At 41.2% G+C, this 20,480-nt stretch overlaps 1 protein-coding gene across 1 annotated transcript in view; it reads right to left on the minus strand.

Moving 5' to 3' along the window:
- The window catches only part of GLRA3 (glycine receptor alpha 3), a 378,874-nt gene that overhangs the window by 72,757 nt on the left and 285,637 nt on the right, over positions 1-20,480 (minus strand). The window contains exon 4 of the mRNA XM_077477223.1: positions 15,836-16,059. Coding sequence (XP_077333349.1) covers positions 15,836-16,059 — 224 coding nt within the window. The remainder of the gene's footprint in view (positions 1-15,835; positions 16,060-20,480) is intronic.

Below are 20,480 nucleotides of genomic sequence, written 5' to 3' on the forward strand. Positions count from 1 at the left end.
AAGACAAGAAGAACTGAACTGTGTGAACTGGTGGTTAGTGTTTAATCTGGTTGAGCAATCAGAAGGGTATATTAATAATATGGGAAAATAATAATACTGGAGCGAAATTAATATATATAAAATATGCACCATTATGGAACAATGTGAAGGAGGAAATTGCAAAAGAATTTGATGAACTCAGATATGGAAGGGGTGTATTTTTTCTCTCCTGTGTTGTAGGGTGGGGCTATGTGATGGAAATGTTTTAAGTGTTCTTTTTCTTTCTTTTCTTGTGGAAAAATGTATAAAAACTCAAAAAAAAATATGTTGATTGAAAAAGTAAACCACGGCGTTAAATTATTTATGTCCTACCATGTCTTCACCTTCCTTCTTTATATCCTTTCATTGTAAGAAAACTACAAATAAAAAAATATACCTCCTAACACATTTACTAAACAGAAGACAATTATGTGTGCATGATCATGTCACTTATCACCTTTTTTTGCTATTGGCATTATAGGAAAGATTCAGGGTAAAATTACACTTCAAGCTGAACTATGTGCCTCCTTGAAGTAGCAGCCCCAGACTAAAACAAATGTCACCTCCTTAATAGTTTACCCTCCTCTGGATTCCTGTTCATTAATTGTGATATAAGTAATGCTCTTGTGCAATTACATTGCCAGATCACATAGCACTTCACATGTTGCTATGCTTTCCTCCAATCCTTCATGCTAGACTTGCAAGCTCTTTGGTACACTAAGTACATTACACTTTTGTCTATCCATCCACCCAGCCAGTGAATGTGGGGGGCACCAATGACTCTGCCATAAATATTCTGCTGTCAAACATTGCTGGGACATGAGTCATTGGTACTACAACATTAAACGTCACTGATGGTGGTGGAGTGATTTAATAACGTTGTCTAATATAGTTTGCCCCTACTAAGTGACCTAATGTAGTTGATTTATCAAAGCAAATAAGCTCTTAACTTTGCAAGGAAATTTTCAAGATTAGCGAATGAGGTTAGGTTCCATTTACTTTTCAAAAAAAAAAAAAAAAAAAAAAAAATATATATATATATATATGTAGGAAGGCCAGTATGGTGGCCTGAATTTATGGTAGGAGCCCGGGGGGTATTTAACCAGCCCGTTCGCCTGTGGTGGTTGTCGGTTTCCGGTGCGCAATACCACGTCACTAGGCCGACAGCTCGTGTTGATCACCATTTGATTACCATTCAGACAAACGTCTCCCTTCTTGGAAGTCTCGTAGTTTTCGTGTTCCGTCCGGTTTTGTACAAATCTCGCCGGCTCGACTGCCGCAGGTAGGGGTCTCGATTGACCTTCATTTCTATTCATTTCTACTTTATTTGAGTGTCGTAAACCCTAAAAAATGTCACATCGTTCGGGTTGATACCGGGTTGTTATCACTCATGTCGCACTTACCCGCACACGCCCTTCATTTCACGGGCGTCGTTCGGTAGGTTGTCTGTGATACTTTGTTAGCTACCGGTTGCATAATCTTGTTCGTCATGTTCCGCAGTCATATCGTTGTCAGTCGTATCTTGCGGCACAACGACCCATGCCTCTGCCACAAACTGGCTCACGTAGGCCATTTCTTCATTTCACCTGTCACTTACTACGCTCCGATTCGAATCCAGTTGCATCACCTAAATGCGCCGATTCGTCCCGGGGTGCCCCTAGGTATTCGGCCTCATTTCGGTACATGCTCCAGAGTCCGCTCGTTCCAACCGTCCGGGTCTCTGTCATGGGTTCATTTCACGTCACCTACTACGTTCGAATCGATACCAGTCGTTTGCCAAAAAAAAAAAAAAAAACGCACAGGTTCGATTAAACGTGTCCCAAATAGCTTGGCCTCATTTCGGTACATGCTCCAGAGCCCGTGCGTTACCATTTCAACCCGGGCCCTGTCATGGGATTCATTTCACGTCACCACTACGTTCGAACCAATACCAGTCGTTTAAAAAAAAAAAAAAAAAAAAAACGCACAGGTTTGGTCGACGTGTCCCAGTTGTCGTTGGCCTCATTTCAGTACATGCGCTAGAGCCCGTTCGTTGACGGTTGCGAGTCGCGCCCTCTCCGAGTCGCAGCTCTACCATGGGAAAACATTTCATCCTCATCTAGTTCGCCCGGGTCGAATCCGGTCGCATTTCGTTTGCATCGATTCGCCCGGACGGTCCCACATTTTGTAGCTTTTTCGGCCTCATTTCAGTGCATGCTCCAGAAATCCGGGTTGGTTCCAGCCTCAGTTTGGGGCCGGCCATTCCAGGCCTCTGTCATGACAGTAGTCCTTCATTCATTTCACTGTCACATTCCGCGCTCCGGTTCGAATCCAGTCGCACGATCGGATGCACCGATTCGTTCCGGTTCGCCCCCAGGTTGTTGCCCTCATTTCAGTACGTGCTCCAGAGTCCGTTCTGCTGTCAGTTGTACTAACGACACGACCAGTTTGTGCCTCTGTCACGGCAAATCGTGCTTCATTTCATGGTCACTTATAGCGCTCCGATCCGAATCCAGTAGCATCTATGATGCATCGATACGGTTCGGCGTGCCCCAGAGGGAACAGCCACATTTCATTTATTTTTTCCACAGGTTGTCTGGCGCTGGGCCAAAAAAAAAAAAAAAACGGAATCTCAAAAGGATAACAGAAACAATGAGGGAATAACGGCGTGATGGTTTAGGAATCATGGCGCAGAAATATCTACTCACCGGTGCACTTCAGTTGTGTTAGCCAACTACTTACGTCACATGCCAGTTTTCCTTGTTAGGCTCCTTCAAACAAATGTCATCTGTTGTTTCTCTCTCCAGGTCAGTCAAAGCTTAGTAGGTCCACCCTGCACCAGCTTGGACGTCGTCTCCCAGGTAAAAAAAAAAAAAAAAAAAGGAAGGGCTAGGAGTGGAAAAGGCGTCAGCAAGACGGACCGGTACACATATGTATGTAGGCGAAGGAACGTCAGTATATATGTGTATTCGCGTTCGCTTCCGCCTTAGTACCCAAGCAACAGGTGGGCTCACTTGGAAAATAGAGAAACAGTCTTGACTTTGTCATCCTCTATAGGTTCCGGTCGTCCATCTATCTTCCCCAAAAGAGATAGGACATCACTCCCGGGGCTCGATCCATCAGGAACCATGTCCCAGACCAGCAGTGAAGACCTTACTGCCCCCCTGTCACCTCGCCCGCCTTCAGTGGGCGACAGCATTCAGTCTTTCAGGGGCTGGACTATCCCTAGGCTGTCAGCGGAGCTCAGACGCAGGGGCATTCCCTTCCCAGCCACAGCTAGGAAGGCAGAGCTGTTCAGGCTCCTCTCTGCCCCCCCAGCTACCGCCGGGCCTAGTACCCCGCCTCAGGCTACGCTGCAGTCCATCTCTTCGGCCATAGGTCAACTGCATACCATGGTGTCGTCTCTGGCCAGCTCGGTCACGGATGTTCAAACCAGGGTGACCCTCTTAGAAACACCTCCAGCTACAGCCACCACTGTTCCGGATGCAGTCCCGTCTCTTCTACCAACAGGTACCGAAGGCACATGTCCCGTGGTCTGTCCAGCACATCTTGTGCCGGCCAGCATTAGGAAGGACATCTTGGACGGCAAGGATGTTAACCTTGCCTCCTTGCTCATTTCGGTGCATGACCTGGCAGAGAACAAGGCTTACACCTGGGGGGATGTATCCGTAGTTCTCAAAGCTAAGGACCCCAGGCTAAACCGGAAGCTATCCATCCCCGAGTTTACCCTAGCCTTCGGCATGCTCAGAGATGTCGTTTGCTCAGCCTCTCCTGCCAGGAGGGTTGAATTAGATTTGTATCTCCACACAGTGGTGGACCTGGGGTACAAATATGGTGGCTTTGCATTCTACGACTACCATCGTTCCTTCTCAGCGAAAGCAGCCGCCAAACTGGCACAGTTCCAGTCTCTCACAGACTGGAGCCTGATGGACACGGAACTATTCTGCCGGCATTTTGCCGGCCTTCGTTCACCCCTGTGTGCCGTCTGCCAGTCCTCCACCCATACCGCTCCCTGGTGCGCCAACATACCGGCTACTCGCCCGGTAGAATTTCCCTCCACCTCTGCCGCAGCCCCAGGCCCATCAGGCTCGGCACCAAAAAACCAGGTGGACAAGTTTGGACGCACGGTCCAAACCATTGGGGGCGCGGCCATCTGCAATAACTTCAACTACGGTTCTTGTAATTACAGCCAGTGCCGTCTACTGCATATCTGCGTTATATGCCACAGGGCGCACCCCAGGAATTTGTGCGAGGTCAAAGCGCACAAAGGTTCATGACTGAGCTGTATAGACATACTTTGCCTGGGCTTCTACCTCAACACGCACCCCACTCCTTCACTAACCACCTTCCTCATAGGCGGCTTCACCGCAGGTTTTCACACCGGCCTCATCTCCCTACCTCACCAAACCCACGAGTGCAGAAACCTCCGCTCAGCAGCCTCTGACGAACAGGCCATCGACCTGCTGCTGCAGAACGAGGTGGATCGAGGCTTCGTTATAGGCCCCTTCACTCAGCCCCCCTTCAATATGTGGAGAGTTAGCCCTATTGGGCTTGTCAAGGGCAAGTTTTCCAATAAAAGTCGTTTAGTGTATGACCTGTCTGCGCCTCATTTTTCTCACATCCCTAGCTTAAACTCATTGATCCCTTCTGAAGAATTCTCCTTAAAATATTCCTCAGTGGACATGGCAATCCAGGCCATCCTTAAAGTAGGCACAGGCGCATGGCTGGCGAAAGCGGACATATCCGACGCCTTTAAACTGTTACCTATCCACCCGTCCCTCTGGTGCTGGCACGGGATTAAGTGGAAGGATCAATACTACTTCGCCACGAAGTTGACGTTCGGCTCCAAAAGCAGCCCGTGGCTGTTCGACATATTTGCCCAATCTCTCGAGTGGATTCTCTTACACAAGGTCGGCTGTCAGCAAGTTATCCACTACTTAGATGATTTTTTATTGATAGAACGGCCAGGCGCACCTCCCAGAGATCTTGACAAGTTAAGGACCGTTTTCGGGAACCTCAATGTTCCCATCGCTGAACATAAGGTGGACGGACCCGCACATTCAATCACCTTCCTGGGTGTTATTTTAGACGCCGGCTCCATGAAAGCCAGCCTGCCCCTTGACAAACTAACCCGCATCAGGGCGGCACTTCACGAGTTCACTCGGACCAGGGGATGTACTAGGAGACAGCTGCAGTCACTGTTGGGCATGCTCAATTATGCCATGCGCATTATCCCACAAGGCCGTTCCTTTATCTCACGACTGTTGGTCTACCTGTCTCAGGCTCAAGACCCGGATCATATCCTTTGCCTAGACACCGCAGCTTTAGCAGACCTGGCAATGTGGGACGAGTTCCTGTCCAACTGGAATGGCATCTCCCTTTTCATCCCGTGCATTTCACCTCTCTCACCACAGGTAGTCACAGACGCCGCGGCCTCTACAGGGTTCGCAGCAATTTTTGGCCACCATTGGTTCGCCGGACCCTGGCCTTCTCAGATACTTAGCATCCCGGGCTTTAGTCAATCCTCTTCACTCTTCGAGCTCTACCCCATGGTTGCAGCCGCCCAGCTCTGGGGCCCTACCTGGTCCGGACAAACGGTAGGCTTCACCACCGACAATCAGGCCACAGCCGAAATTGTCAATAAAGGCAGGTCTAAATCCCCCTCCGTGATGTCCTTCCTACGCAGGCTGGTGCAGCTGTCACTACAGCACCAATTTAACGTCATCTGCATGTTTATCCCAGGGAAATATAACCGGGCAGCTGACGCCCTCTCCCGCTTTAATTTCCGGTCCTTCTTTCTACAGGTTCCCAGTGCAGATGCCGCATCAGCGCCTATCCCGCATTGGTCGCAGTTGACCCTGGACTAGAGCCGCATTTACTAGGAGCCACGCAGCTCATCAACCGTTCGTTATCGGACAATACTCTCAAAGCCTACCAGGTAGCCTGGAGAACCTTCAACGCATTTCTGGTCACCTCCTCAGTAGGCACCCCCACAGATACTAGACACATTCTAGCCTTCATCTCGTACTGCCACAACCAACTGGCCTTGTCTTTTAACACCATTCGCTTATACTTAGCTGGTGTTCAGCACTTCCTTTCAATCCAGGATCCTACCAGACCCTCTGTTTTCTCGTCCCACGCTGTCCGAGCCATATTACGCGGCATCCAAAAGCAACAGCCGCCAGTAAAAGTCAAGCGGCTCCCCATCACCAGTGCCATCTTCAGGGACATGTCCACCATACTCAACAGCTACCCCTTTGGTGTTCTCCCCAGTCTGGTCATACAGGCAGCCATTTACCTAGCCTTCTATGGCTTCCTTCGGCCCGGTGAGTTTACTCACAACAGCCTACACGGCCCAGTCCTCCGCAGATGTCATCTGCTCCGTCACCAGGACCATTTCATCCTCCACCTCCCGGTAACCAAGACCCAGCAGACAGGCACCGGCGTAGACATCCACCTCTACAAAACCAACAATGCCTGGTGCCCGGTCACGATGCTTACACAGTTTCTCGCTCGGCTGCCCGAGCTCCCGGACTCTAGCCCACTTTTGCCCTTCCCGGTGAAACCACTAACTAACCAACAATTTGTTAAGCATATCAGGATTCTCCTCCGCAACCTGCTCCTCAATCCTAGTGAGTATTCCGGCCACTCCTTTCGCATTGGAGCAGCTTCATCCGCATCCCGGCATGGGGTCCCGGACCACGTCATCAAAAGGTTGGGCAGGTGGAAGTCGGCCTGCTTCACTCGGTACATCCCTAACCCACAGGTGGAGATGTCTCGAGCATTCACTCAACTGGCTCAATAAAATTAACCAGGAAACAATAAAACTCTCTTATCCCTACCTGACTGTTTTGCCCCCTTATTTTGGTATACCGTCCATTAGACCAGGGCACACTTTCAGGTCCATTTCATAAAAGGTGTCTCATGATAAGCTTGTTTTGTTCAGATACGTATCGGCCATAGGGCTCCAGCCATAAGTAGGAAGGCCAGTATGGTGGCCTGAATTTATGGGAGGAGCCCGGGGGGTATTTAACCAGCCCGTTCGCCTGTGGTGGTTGTCGGTTTCCGGTGCGCAATACCCTCCCTCCCATCCCCTTTTTAGGGCATTCATCAAAAAACATTTCTCTTCAATCATATTCATTCTGATTACTGGGTATGCCCCCTTATTTTGGTATACCGTCCATTAGACCAGGGCACACTTTCAGGTCCATTTCATAAAAGGTGTCTCATGATAAGCTTGTTTTGTTCAGATACGTATCGGCCATAGGGCTCCAGCCATAAATATATATATATATATATATATACACACACAGTTTCCTTGCATGTGACTTGATATTCTTTGCAAAGTGACTTTTTACATATTCGCTAAGCAAAGCAAAGTTCCTAGCAAAGTGAACAGCCTATGTGCCTTTGTTAAATCAACCCCAATATGTCTCTCTGCTGAGAGAAATAAAACATTGTAACTTAATCTGCTGATCATGAATATTCATTCATTCAGTATGTAGTTGGTAGCTGCTCTCCTTCTTCATTGTTTTTTTCCACATTCCATCATGATCAGGTCTTGCTGCTTCTTCTCACTCTTTCTTATAATCTAAAACCACTGCTTCCTCGACCAGAATCTGGTCTTGAAACTTTCATCTCTGCCACTATCCAATCACACTATTTCCTGGCCTACCCTATGAAACAGTTCTGCTGTTTACATCCATGTTCAATATATTCTGATCAGACTGCTACTTCCTGTACTATCCACTAATGTTTCTTGTGTGTCCTTGATCGAGGACATAAAAGGACAGCAAAGGAAGGTTTTGGAATATCTCCTTGTAATATCAAAATGTGCATCATTGGCACTTATTTCATACTGCTTCACCCTGTACAGTCTGCAATACTCCCATTGGGATGCCTGTTCCTCTGACAACTCTCTAAGATGGGAATTTCATTTACTTGGAAGATATTTCCTATAAGCCCTGTTGTGTCTTCAGGACACTTAGGTAAAATACATTTTCCAAGTAGGACACAGTCAAAAAAAAAAAATCATGATAGAGGTTTTAACCCTTCCCTAATCTACCTATCCCTTGTACTGTGCAACTTACTTTGCTAAGTAAACAGCCTTATTCTTTGGTAAATCAACCCAAATGGAAGGTTTGCTAGAATGTTCACTATAGCCAACCAAGCAGACGCAAGACAAAATTGAACATTATGTTGGATGGATGCATCCAACCATCTGTTCAAGGCATAGCTCTTTGGAATTAAATTTGGAATAATTCAAATTTTTTACTGTATATAAATATTTCTTTGTACAATGTATCCTAAACCCAATATTATTTTTAGTTTAAACCAAAATGCAGTTTACTTCTTTTTATAGCAGATAGTGTGTATTTTACAAAAGATAATACATCACCTTGTAAATGCTAATCCATATCATTGACCTAATGTTCCGCATAATAGTAACACAAAAACAATATTACTACAGCTAGAACACTGTGGACCACTGTGGTGTGTGGACCAAGGCCCTGTTATCACCCAGAGGTAGTTAAGTGATCGAGGAAATGGAATAGGAATACTTGCTGGAGATAATGGTTTGAACAACAGTTTCAGGTTTTTTCAACCTTGGGCAAGTTATAATGATGATACTATTTGCCGAATGCTTTATTTTAAAATAGATGACATAGCCTAGTACTTAGATTTAGATTATAGCAGACAACATATGCAGTGTATGTGTTGTGCACACAGACAAACAGAAGATTATAACATTAACAAACCAAACTGCAAGTAAACCTACCTTTTTTTCTGTAGTCAGAGTTGAGAGTCCAGTGACAATCACTGAATAGATTCTTTATATTTTTTTTCCCAAGGGAAATGTTTGGTTGCAAGTTTTAATTCTTTGCATTTACAGGTATTTGTTAGGTTGTGGAAGCTTTTTTCTTTTTTTTTTTCATTTAGCAAAATAATGGGAAAAAAAATGTTTTTCATATAGAACTATTTGGGGGAAAGTCATGGAGGGGGGTGGCAGCTCACCAGGGAAATATATGGGATTTGCACAAGCATGAAACATTTCTTGACTTTTTTATTTTTCTTTGTTTTTGTTTTATAAATGGTGTTATTTCGATTTTATTTTTTATGCATTCATCAGATAGTTAAAACAAATATTGAAATCAACTCCTTATAAAGAACTTTAAATGATCTCCCTTTTATTGCAAATAAGAATTATTTTCTTCAGGGTTATGACACAAAAATGTAATATTGTAGCATAATGTCAGTTTCAATGCAAGTATTAGAATCCTGGAATATTAGGGGGCTCAGTGACCCAGTAAAGAAACAAGCCATGTTCACTACATTGAAACAATTTTCTTTGTCTATTATTTGCCTGCAGGAGCCCCATTTAAACATACATAAATTAAATTGCTTGAAACTAGCGCAATATAATAAACAATACCATTCTACACATACCACATATTCTAGAGGAGTATCCATATTGATAGCAAATTAAGTAGATTTCTCCTGTAGAAAGGTTCAAATGGACACAAAAGGTCGCTATGTTTTCCTATATTGTACACTGTATAGAAAATCATATGTGCTATGTGCTTGCTAACATATACTGTATAGACCCCCCCCCCCCCCCGTATTTCTCAGAGGTACTTAAAGAGCTATTGATTTTTACATTTGACAAACTGGATGTTCCCTGGCTAATAATAGGAGATTCCAATAATTACTTGCTCCTTCCTTAGACAGATTTAGCTTGGATTCAACTCCAGTCATTTCTGCATGTACTCCTTTTGCTGGATATATCCGGGAGATTGGCCTTATAGATGTCTGGAGAATTCTATATTCTAAAGAGAGAGTGTTTTCTTGCTTCTCTAGCACCCATGGGTCTTTATCTAGAATAGCCCTGGCATTGGCTACATCTATGATGCTACCCTTTGTATCTGAAGCTACATATGCAGCTAGAGGATTGTCCAATCACTCCCCAATAGTCCTTAAGTTGACCTTAAATTTAACCCAGATCATAACTTTATGGAAAGTCAACCTTTATTGGTTCAAACTTTTTACTTCAAAGCAGAAAATAAAGCTTGATATTCTGGCTTATGGCAGCTTTTAACAAGTCTACTGCATCTTTACAGATGTATTAGGATTCATTAAAAGCTTATATGAGAGGTCTGTTTATCTCTCAAATTTCAAGAATAAAAAAAGATCTAGGGCCTGGGAATGCTTAAGTAAAAAAATGTAGCTGGATAGCCACACTCCAAGGTATTCAACTTTATTGCAGACATATAATTAAAATCATAGCATCCAGGCTAATGTACAGAATAACTGCACATGTGTTTCACACCAAACACAGTGCTTAGTCATAGCTAATGTGCAGAATAAACATACAAAGCTATATACACATCCAGGTGGAACCCCCAAAAAAAACAAAAAAAGAATATAAAATTATTATTATTATTTTCTGTGGGTTCCATCTGTGTTCCATCTGTGTAAAGATAAAATGTATTATGCTATTCATCATTATTGAGTATGTTTTTAATATGTCAAGGTTTTTTCCTTATCCACTTAAGTGTTAATTCTTGGATTTTGGATGTTCACAGGTGTTTCCCTAATTGTTATTGAATTACACACGTATTTTATTCATTTTTTAAAATTATATGGATGTGTGTATAGCTTTATATGTTTATTCTGCTCATTACCTATGACTAAGCACCGTGTTTGGTGTGAAAAATTTCAGCGGCTGTGCAATTAGTCTGTACATTAGCCTGGATGCTATGATTTTAATTATATTTCTGCAATAAAGTTCAGTACCTTGGATTGTGGCTATCCAGCTACATTTTCTTTACTTCAGTTCCTGTTGCAAACAGAGCCGTTACCCTATGGGATTGTGGAGACAGCTGCTTTGGGAGAGGTCATTACCTTGGAGCGGTAATCTTTTGTATTTCTATTAGCCTGGGAATGCTTAGTGACTGAAGAAGTCTTAAAAGCTGAACTTCAATATATAGTGAACCCTAATAAAATCCCTAATAACCCTGAATCACATCATCCAATATCATTACTTACCTCAGATGTGAAGCTATTGGCAAAAGTATAAAAAAAAATATCTAAGATGCTTAAGGATCAATCAGGTTTTATTCCAAATAGATCTACGGCAGTGAATAAAAGGCTTTATTTCTTAATTTACAGGTTCCACCCAAAAACTTGGGTAATAGAGCTATATTGTCGCTTGATGTGGCTAAAGTTTTTGATGGCATAGAATGTTTTTTTTTGTAGCATTGTTTAGAAAAATTTGGTTTTGGACCCCAGTTTATAAGATTGATACAACTTCTTTATGCTGCCCCAGTGGCGCGGGTGCAGGTAAATAGACATATATCAGCACCTTTATCACTGCAATGAGGTAAAATAAAGGGATGCCCATTATCACCTTTGTTGTTTGCTTTGGCCCTTGAACCTTTAGCTGCCTCTATCCGTCAATCAAAGAATATCACTGGGTTTTGTAGAAATTTGGGAGAGGACAAAAATGCCTTATATGCTGATAATAAACTTTTATTCTTGGGAGACACTTTGTCCTCATTGGAGGCAGTGATGTCTTTAATTAATACATATGGTTCCTTTTCAGGCTTTAAGACAAATTGGGACAAGTCAGTTATTTTACCATTGGATCCGCTGGTGATTAATCTGCCAATTTCTGCTTCTCAAATTGCTGTAGTCTCTACATTTAAATATCTAGGGGTACATGTCACATCACAAGTGAGTACATATGTGCAGAGGAATATGACTACATTACTTAAGCAGCTTGGGCATGTGGGAAAAATTTGTAGTAAATTGCCTTTAACAATAATAGGAAGAGCCAATCTGATAAAGTTGATTTGGATGCCACAAATATTATATTTGTTACATAACTGTAATAGATACCCTGTTTAGAGAGCTTATATGGAGATATAAACATCCCCAGATTAGCTTGGAAACTTTGCAGCTTCCTAAGGTTGAAGGAGGTTTGGCTGTCCCTTGGCCAGGTCTTATTATCTGGCATCTCAACTTCAGCAATTAAATGGATGGGATTATTATAGATTGTGAGGATCCCATATGATATTCTCTCAATTGCTGATAGATCACTTAGTGCAGTAAATAGTTTCTTACCATTTTTATAAAAAAAAGTAGATATCCTACATTCTATTTGATACATAGGATCTGGACCACTGTTCTAAAAGTGGTGAAACTCAAAGGTATTAATTTGTGGAAAAAGGCAGGTATTCAGTTTCTTAGCCAGCTTTATGATAAAAATGTTTTGCAATAATTTTTTAATTTTTAATTTATTCTTTCAATATTTATAGTTACAGCATGCCTTTTAGAGCCAAGCAAAGACCTTTTCATTAAAATATAATCCTTCATCAATTTTAGCTCTGGCAATTTCCACAAGACGTACTAAGCAGGGACTAATATGAAAAATATACTCCTCTATTCAAATGATAACTACAATCAATTCACAAGAGGGTATTTTTGGACGGTGGTGTAGAGACCTAGAGACACTTAGTGATAAGGAATGGGGGCAAGCTCTGAAAAATGTATTTAGGGTATCCTTCTCCTCCGCACAGTGTTTGACCCAACTATTTATCATCCATAGAGTCCACTACACTCCTTCAAAACTGTATTCCTCGGGTACAGGAACTACACCCAATTGCCCAAGATGCACAAATGGTACAGGCACACTTATACATATGCTATGGCGATGCCCCAAATTGTATCGCTACTGGGAGTCTATATATGACATTTTGAATTCCTTGTGCTTTACATAAGTACAGTCTAATCCAAAAATTGCATTGCTGGGTGTTATACTGGAAGATACCCTCCCAGTATAAATGCTTGTGATGTGGCTGAGAACTATGTATTTGTTAAGTAAACTTAATTTGCAAAAATGGATATAAAAACTGTCCACCAATGACAGAACAATGGATTAAAGCAATACATCTTAATTTAGGATGAGAAGAACTGAACTGTGTGAACTGGTGGTTAGTGTCTAATCTGGTTGAGCAATCAGAAGGGTACATTAATAATATGGGAAAATAATAATACTGGAGCGTAATTAATATATATAAAATATGCACCAATATGGAACAGTGTGAAGGAGGGAATTGAAAAAGAGTCTGATGAACGCATATATGGAAGGGATGTTTTTTTATCTCTCCTCTGTTGTAGGGTGGGGCTATGTGATGGAAATGTTGAAAGTGTTCTTTTTTTTCTTTATTTTCTTTTCTTGTTGAAAAATGTATAAAAACTCAATAAAAAATGAGTTGATTGAAAAAGTAAACCACGGCGTTAAATGATTTATGCCCTACTATGTCTTCACCTTCCTTCTTTATATCCTTCCATTGTAAGAACATACCTCCTAACACATTTACTAAACAGAACACAATTACGTGTGCATGATCAGTGAATCATGTCACTTATCACCTTCTTTGGTATTGGCATCATAGGAAAGATTCAGAGTAAAATTACACCCCAAACTGAACTATGTGCCTCCTTGGATGCCATCTGCCGATTACACAATAACTGCAACAATGTGGAAGCTAAGTAGCAGCTCCAGCCTAAAACTAATTTTACCTCCTTAACAGTTTACCGCCTCTGAAAGCCTGTTCATTAATTGTGATATAAGTAATGGTTTTGTGCAATTACATTGCCAGATCACATAGCACTTCATTGGTTGTTATGCTTTCCTCCAATCCTTCATGCTAGACTTGCAAGCTTTTTGATACACTAATGCCGCGTACACACGATCAAACAATCGGGTGAAAAAGTCCGGCAAACTGAAGTCCGCCCGACAATCCCCCCTTGTGTAGCCTCCGGCATACTTTTTTGACCCGAAAGTACGGCGGACTTAGAAAGTAGTTCTGCACTTTGCATTTCGGCGGACCATCCGGCCGTGTGTGTGCCAGTCCGCCGTACTTTTGAAATGAGCGGACTTTTCCCGCCTGGAGAAAAGTCCGCTCATTTAGAGTGGGTCTCCAGGTAGGCGGGGCCCGCGAAGGAGACGTCGCAGGCCCCGCCACCTGGTATGGACTTAAAGGGGAACACCAACGGCGAAAAAAATCGGCGTGGGGTCCCCCCAGGTCCACATCAGACCCTTGTCCGAGCACGCTACCCGGCCAGCCAGGAAAGGGGGGGACGAGCGAGCGCCCCCCTCCCTGAGCCGTACCAGGCTGCGTACCCTCAACATGGGGGGTGCCTTGGGAAAGGGGGGGCCGCACAGCCCCCCACCCCAAAGCACCTTGTCCCCATGTTGATGAGGACAAGGGCCTCTTCCCAACAACCCTGGCCATTGGTTGTCGGGGTCTGCGGGCGGGGGGCTTATCGGAATCCGGGAGCCCCCTTTAATAAGGGGGCCCCCGGATACCAGCCCCCCACCCTATGTGAATGAGTATGGGGGTACAATGTACCCCTACCCATTCACCTGTAAAATAAGGTACAAAAAAAACACAACACACAAGATAAAATAGTTTATTGGACAGCTCCAGCCAGGGTTGTCGGGAAGAGGCCCTTGTCCTCATCAACATGGGGACAAGGTGCTTTGGGGTGGGGGGCTGTGTGGCCCCCCCTTTCCCAAGGCATCCCCCATGTTGAGGGCACGCGGCCTGGTACGGCTCAGGGATGTAGCGTGCTCGGACAAGGGTCTGATGTGGACCTGGGGGGACCCCCACACCGAATTTTTTCGGCGTTGGTGTTCCCCTTTAAGTCCATACCAGGTGGCGGGGCCAGCGACGTCTCCTTCGCGGGCCCCGCCTACCTGGAGATGCGCTCAAAATGAGCGGACTTTCCTCCGCGTGTGTGGGCGAGTCCGTTCATTTCAAAAGTAGGGTGGATAGTACGGCGGACTTAGTACGCCGTATTAGTCCGCTGAAAAAGTGCCGTGTGTGGGCAAGTAGCCTGTTTGGAAAGTCCGACAGACAGTCTGGCGGGAAGTCCGCCAGACTAAGTCCGTCGGATAGTCCACTACGTGTGTACGCGGCATAAGTAAAATACACTTTTGTCCATCCATCCACACAGCCAGTGATATATATATATATATATATATATATATATATATATATATATATATATATATATATATAGTATATATATATATATATTTTTTTTTTTTTTTTCCTTGCACGTGCCTTGATATTCTTTGCAAAGTGACTTTTCACATATTCACTAAGCTAAGAGAAAATTTCCTAGTGAAGTGAACAGTCTATGTGCTTTTATTAAATCAACCCCAATATGTCTCTCTGCTGAGTGAAATAAAACATTGTAACTTAATCTGCTGATCATAAATATTCATTCATTCAGTATGCAGTTGTTAAATGATATATTATGACCTATAGCGATGATGGCAAACCCTGGTACCCCAGATGTTTTGGAACTACATTTCCTATGATGCTAACTGCTAACCTACACTGCAGAGTGCATGAAAATCATGAGAAATGTAGTTCCAAAACATCTGGAGTGCCAAGGTTCACCATCACTGACCTATAGTGTAATATAATATGTAGTCTCTGAATGATATCATATGGTACAGCTCAGTGACAGTCTTAGGTTACAATTTACGTATATAATTTCCTAATTTCCTATTATTTCTTCTAGGATGAGGATGTACACTTTTTTTCCCTAAGCCTTTTTCATAACTTCCACCATACAACAAAGCTGGCGGGAAAAGCACTCAAGAAAATATGACCCTTTACTGATTGATTGAATTGCCTTTTATATCAAAGATGTGAGAGTTAAATATTCTGCAACATGTATATGTATTTAACATCTTATATACTTGTGCATAATAATGTAAAGCTTGAATAGTTGCTGTTTGACAAACATTGCTACTTACCGAATAGAATACAGAACATTTCCATCCTTAAAAATTCTTAGAAGCTTGTTGTCTGTTGTAACTTCATGAAAGTTAGCACCCTTTTCATTTGCAAAGAATAAATCAGGTTTCCATATAGAATCCAACATAGAAGGATCTAAATCTAAAGAATCATCTGGATATTCACTGTATGCAAGACGTGGGTCATTCCACTTCTGTCGCAAAAAGATATTCAGTCGGTAGTCCTGTAAAAAAAAATAATAATCTGATCTAAGTATAGTATGAATCAACTTCTTCTTTAAATTAAATAAGAAGAAGAAATAATTAAATAGTGTCACTTATTTAAAAAAAAAAGTGAAGTCATAAACATAAAGAGATACCAACTGCATTCTCTTAATAAACAGAATACCAGAGCTGGAATTATTGGTTATAGCAGTCCAGTGGTCAAGTATAAGGTCCCATTCACTTCTCTGATCCTGACTATAAAATGAATGTGCAGCATTTTGTTTAATGCAGCACAGTACAACACACAGTAGTGCATCACTACGTGTTGTGGTGTATTGTAACACATGTGCATTGGAGCTGCGCTGCCTTAATAAATTAGGGTGCCATTCAAAAGTTACTGAACACACTGGATTGAAAAGGTTTATTTCCCTTTGGGGGTTATTTACTAAAGGAATATCCACTTTGCACTGCAAGTGCACTTGGAAGTAAAGTCGCTGTAGATCCAAGGGGGGTATGTAAGAAAAATAAGCTTGCACATGATTGAATGATAAAATCAGCAGAGCTTCCACTCATTTCAGATGAGAGATTTTGAGCGACTGCACTTCCAAGTGCACTTTCAGTGCAAAGTGGATTTGCCTTTCATAAATAACCCCCTTTGTGTTTAACTTTGGAAAGGGCTAGAGGATTTTTTTCACTCCTTTAGCTTCTGTTGAAGCTGAAGGGGTGAGAATTTTGTAAATGTTCACTGCAGGCCTGTTTATTTAAACATTTATTTTAAAATTAAATACATTTGTAATGATATATATATATATATATATATATATATATATATATATATATATATATATATATATATAAATAAATCATGCATGCATATGTACTTTTATGGGCTTTCTTTTGGAAATATTGTATTGTCTATAGACAAAATAAGTAATTCGGAATTCAAGTAAGTCAGAAATAAAAACAATGTGTTTTTTATTCCATGTTCTATAGCGATTTTTTCAAAATGTGTGGATGTAAATAAAAAGTATATAATTTATTCAATAATTTATCCCAATAAAAATAATTACAATTATATTATTGATACAGAGCATGGCACATTATTTGCAAATTCATTTTTTAAGGCTTTAAAAATATTTGACATTAGAAATACATGCTAAATTAGGACAAATACAATAAAATGAAATCATTATTTTATTAAATAGATATATTATTGCACAGTTTGCCATGATAATTAAATGTGAATGCGTTGAAAAAAAAAATTGTATTTTATCATGTATTGAACTAACAATGAAAGCAGCTTTCATCTTCAATAATCATTCCCTTGTAAAGTAAATCAAATTAAAGTCAAAGGCAATTTCCATGGTTCTTACAAAAAGGAAAACTGAGAGTGGGTATATATGAATAAGTAATAAAAAAAAAGCTGATCATACAAGGCTGGATTAACTATTGAGGCTTAGTCCAATTTATACCCCAAAACATTTAGGGAAGAGAGGACAGATTTCAATTTAAGACAAAGCACAGATATCTTAATTATAAAAAAATATATATATTTATTCAGACTTGTCCAATCTGCAAATATTTATACAATCTATTACACAGTTGTCCGGATGTTGAATTGTGTGGTTGTGATGATGTGATTGATCACACAGATCTGCTAATTGTCCTGAAGATTCCAAAATCTGCAAATCACTGTCCAGCAATGTCCACAAGTGTCTTTACCATCCAAAACTCTCCCTGCTGATTGGCAGAGACATAGCAGCAGTGCCATTAGCAGTCAGTTTGCCAATAGTGGAAAAAAAGAGGCAGGGCCGGCCAGGGCCACAGCTCCATGTCTGAATGGACACAGGAAACTGTGAATTGGATCAGGTGCCCCCATAGCAATCTGATTGCTCTGGGGGCACTCAACAGGAGGGAGGGACCAGGAGCAGAGAAGAGGGACCCTGAGAAAAGGAAGATCTGGGCTGCTCTGTGCAAATCCACTGAACAGGGCAGGTACGTATAACATGTTTGTTATTTTTATAGAAAAAAAAACATGACTTTACAATCATTTTAAATGATTACAAAAAAAGGTTGAAATTTACCTATTTACCTTGTGTGAATCAATTTGTTCAGCCATATACTACACAATTGTCAGATCTACAGAGCACAAATATCTGGTAGATCCCATATAGACATGAAATAAGAGAGAAAAGTAAGTCCAGCATGATTACTTCCCCAAACAATTCCAGTCTTCTAAGTTTACCTTTTTACTTTTATTATTGTGCTCATATATTTTTACTTGATTTTCAGTTTTTCATAAAATATTGTTTTTCAAATTTTCTATCTTGATATTGTAAGTATTACTGTTTACTGTCTGTATACAGAAATTCTACTTTTATGTTCACATTCATTAACTGCATTACCTCAGTTTTCAACCGATGCAGCAAACCAATAATAATGGCTGAGCAGTGTGGTATGACATCAGGAATCAGGACTATTATTATCTACAAGCCTAAGGGGCTTTACAATAAAGAAGTAGATTAATCATAGACATTTACTTGTTGTGTAGGAAGCTATTACAAAATCTCTGCCAATGGGCAAACTAGATTTTCATTAGTATGTCTCTGTGACTAGACATAATAAAAAAAGTTCTAAAAGACATGACTATAAATTATTTGTATGCTATATATGCTTTCAATAAACTTTGATTGTGAAAAAAAATATATAAACTATTTTGTGTTAAAAATAAAATTCAAAAAGGCCATTAGATTCCTATTTTCTAATAACAACTTGTTCACTTGGTTGGTCATTGAGCTGCCTCAAAGGTCTGTGCATGCCTCCTGCAAGAAGCTTAATGGGCAACTGTACCAGAGCACACAGATGGCTGGCAATGGCCTGGCATTAGATATAAAAAAAACAAGTGCAGCTCTCTAACAAATACTTAAAGCACATAAAAAAAAAAATTTAATGTGAAAAAAAAGCTCAATAAATTCTTAAAAAGTGAAAACTTATTGCATCACAAGTATAACATAAACAAAAAAATTATTTGAGACACACTAGGTTTTCACTCTTTAAGAATTTTTTTTTTTTTTAACTATTTTTGTGTGCTTTATGTATTTATTGAGAGTGCTGCATTTGTTTTTTATTTATTTTTGTACTGTGGGAGTGTGCAAATTATATTTAGTGCTGGCATGGGAGAGGTGTGTTCATTCAGTGGTGGCACAGGGTTGTTACTAGTTTATAATAGCTTAGCATTGTCAGCCTGCAACAAAAAAAATGCTGTTACTGGCACTATCTTTAGGTAAAAAAAATTGCAGCATACTAGGAAAAAAAAAGAAAACTATACACAATGAGACATGATGGGAAGCATATTGGAAGTATAGATTTATTATTACATACACTTTGAATGAAGCATTTTAGGGGAGACTTATTTTTCTATATCAGATCAGCTATAACAAAATAGTGATACTGCAGCGTGAATTTTACAAATGTCAACTTTGATCTTGAACCACAAGCAAATTATCTTTTTTATAAATCCAATACAGATAGCATGTAGACATGCACATACTAGAATTGCCTCTGTCCAAAGATGAGGCTCTAAATCAGGGGTCTCAGACTGGTGACCCTCCAGCTGTTGCAAAACTACAAGTTTCATCATGCCTCTGCCTGTAGGAGTCATGCTTGTAACTGTCAGCCTTGCAAAGGCTCATGGGACTTGTAGTTTTGCAACAGCTGGAGGGCCACCAGTTTGAGACCCCTGCTCTAAATGAAAATGTATTTCCCTGTGTTTCTTTTGCCTGATGCTTGAGGTGATTGTAGCCTTATTAGACCTTATAGAAAAAGTGCTAAAACCATTAGTCAGAAACACTGCTAAGTTCCTGCAAGATACTGATACAACAGATTTTTTGAACAAGCTCCTCAATATACAGCAATTACCACCAAATACAATTCTAGTGTAAATGGGTTAAGATGAGATCGCTGCATGTCACAGATTTATTATCATCCACACCAAATCACACATACAAAGCTGGAAATATTACATAGCTCATTTAATTCATTCCTACACACAGCCATTTCGCTTTCAATAATACCATCTATCTTCAGTGTATGGGCACTGTTATGCGAAGTAAAATGGCATCCCAATATGAAAATGTATTTATGGATGACCTGGAGAACAAATTCCTTAACAACATACAAAAAAAGCCATGTACAGTATATTATCACTATATTGGAAATGGGGGCACAATATGAACCCACTTACTTGGGATTCTGGCCACCCCATTTATTATAGTGTGAATACTGTTAATATTAATGGTATTCCTTGTGTTAAAACCAGGCATTAAAAGTGTACTGCCGCTTTAAATCCAGGAACAGCAGCTAGCCAATGGGGAGCTGCAAAATGTGCTGGAATCTGGGAAGCCTTTATACGGAACTGCTGGGCTGGGAATTTCCCCCTTTT

This window comes from Lithobates pipiens, unplaced genomic scaffold (genome assembly GCF_037356315.1).
Source record: "Lithobates pipiens isolate NorthernLeopardFrog02 unplaced genomic scaffold, aLitPip1_a1.2 Scaffold_13, whole genome shotgun sequence".
Taxonomy (NCBI): domain Eukaryota; kingdom Metazoa; phylum Chordata; class Amphibia; order Anura; family Ranidae; genus Lithobates; species Lithobates pipiens.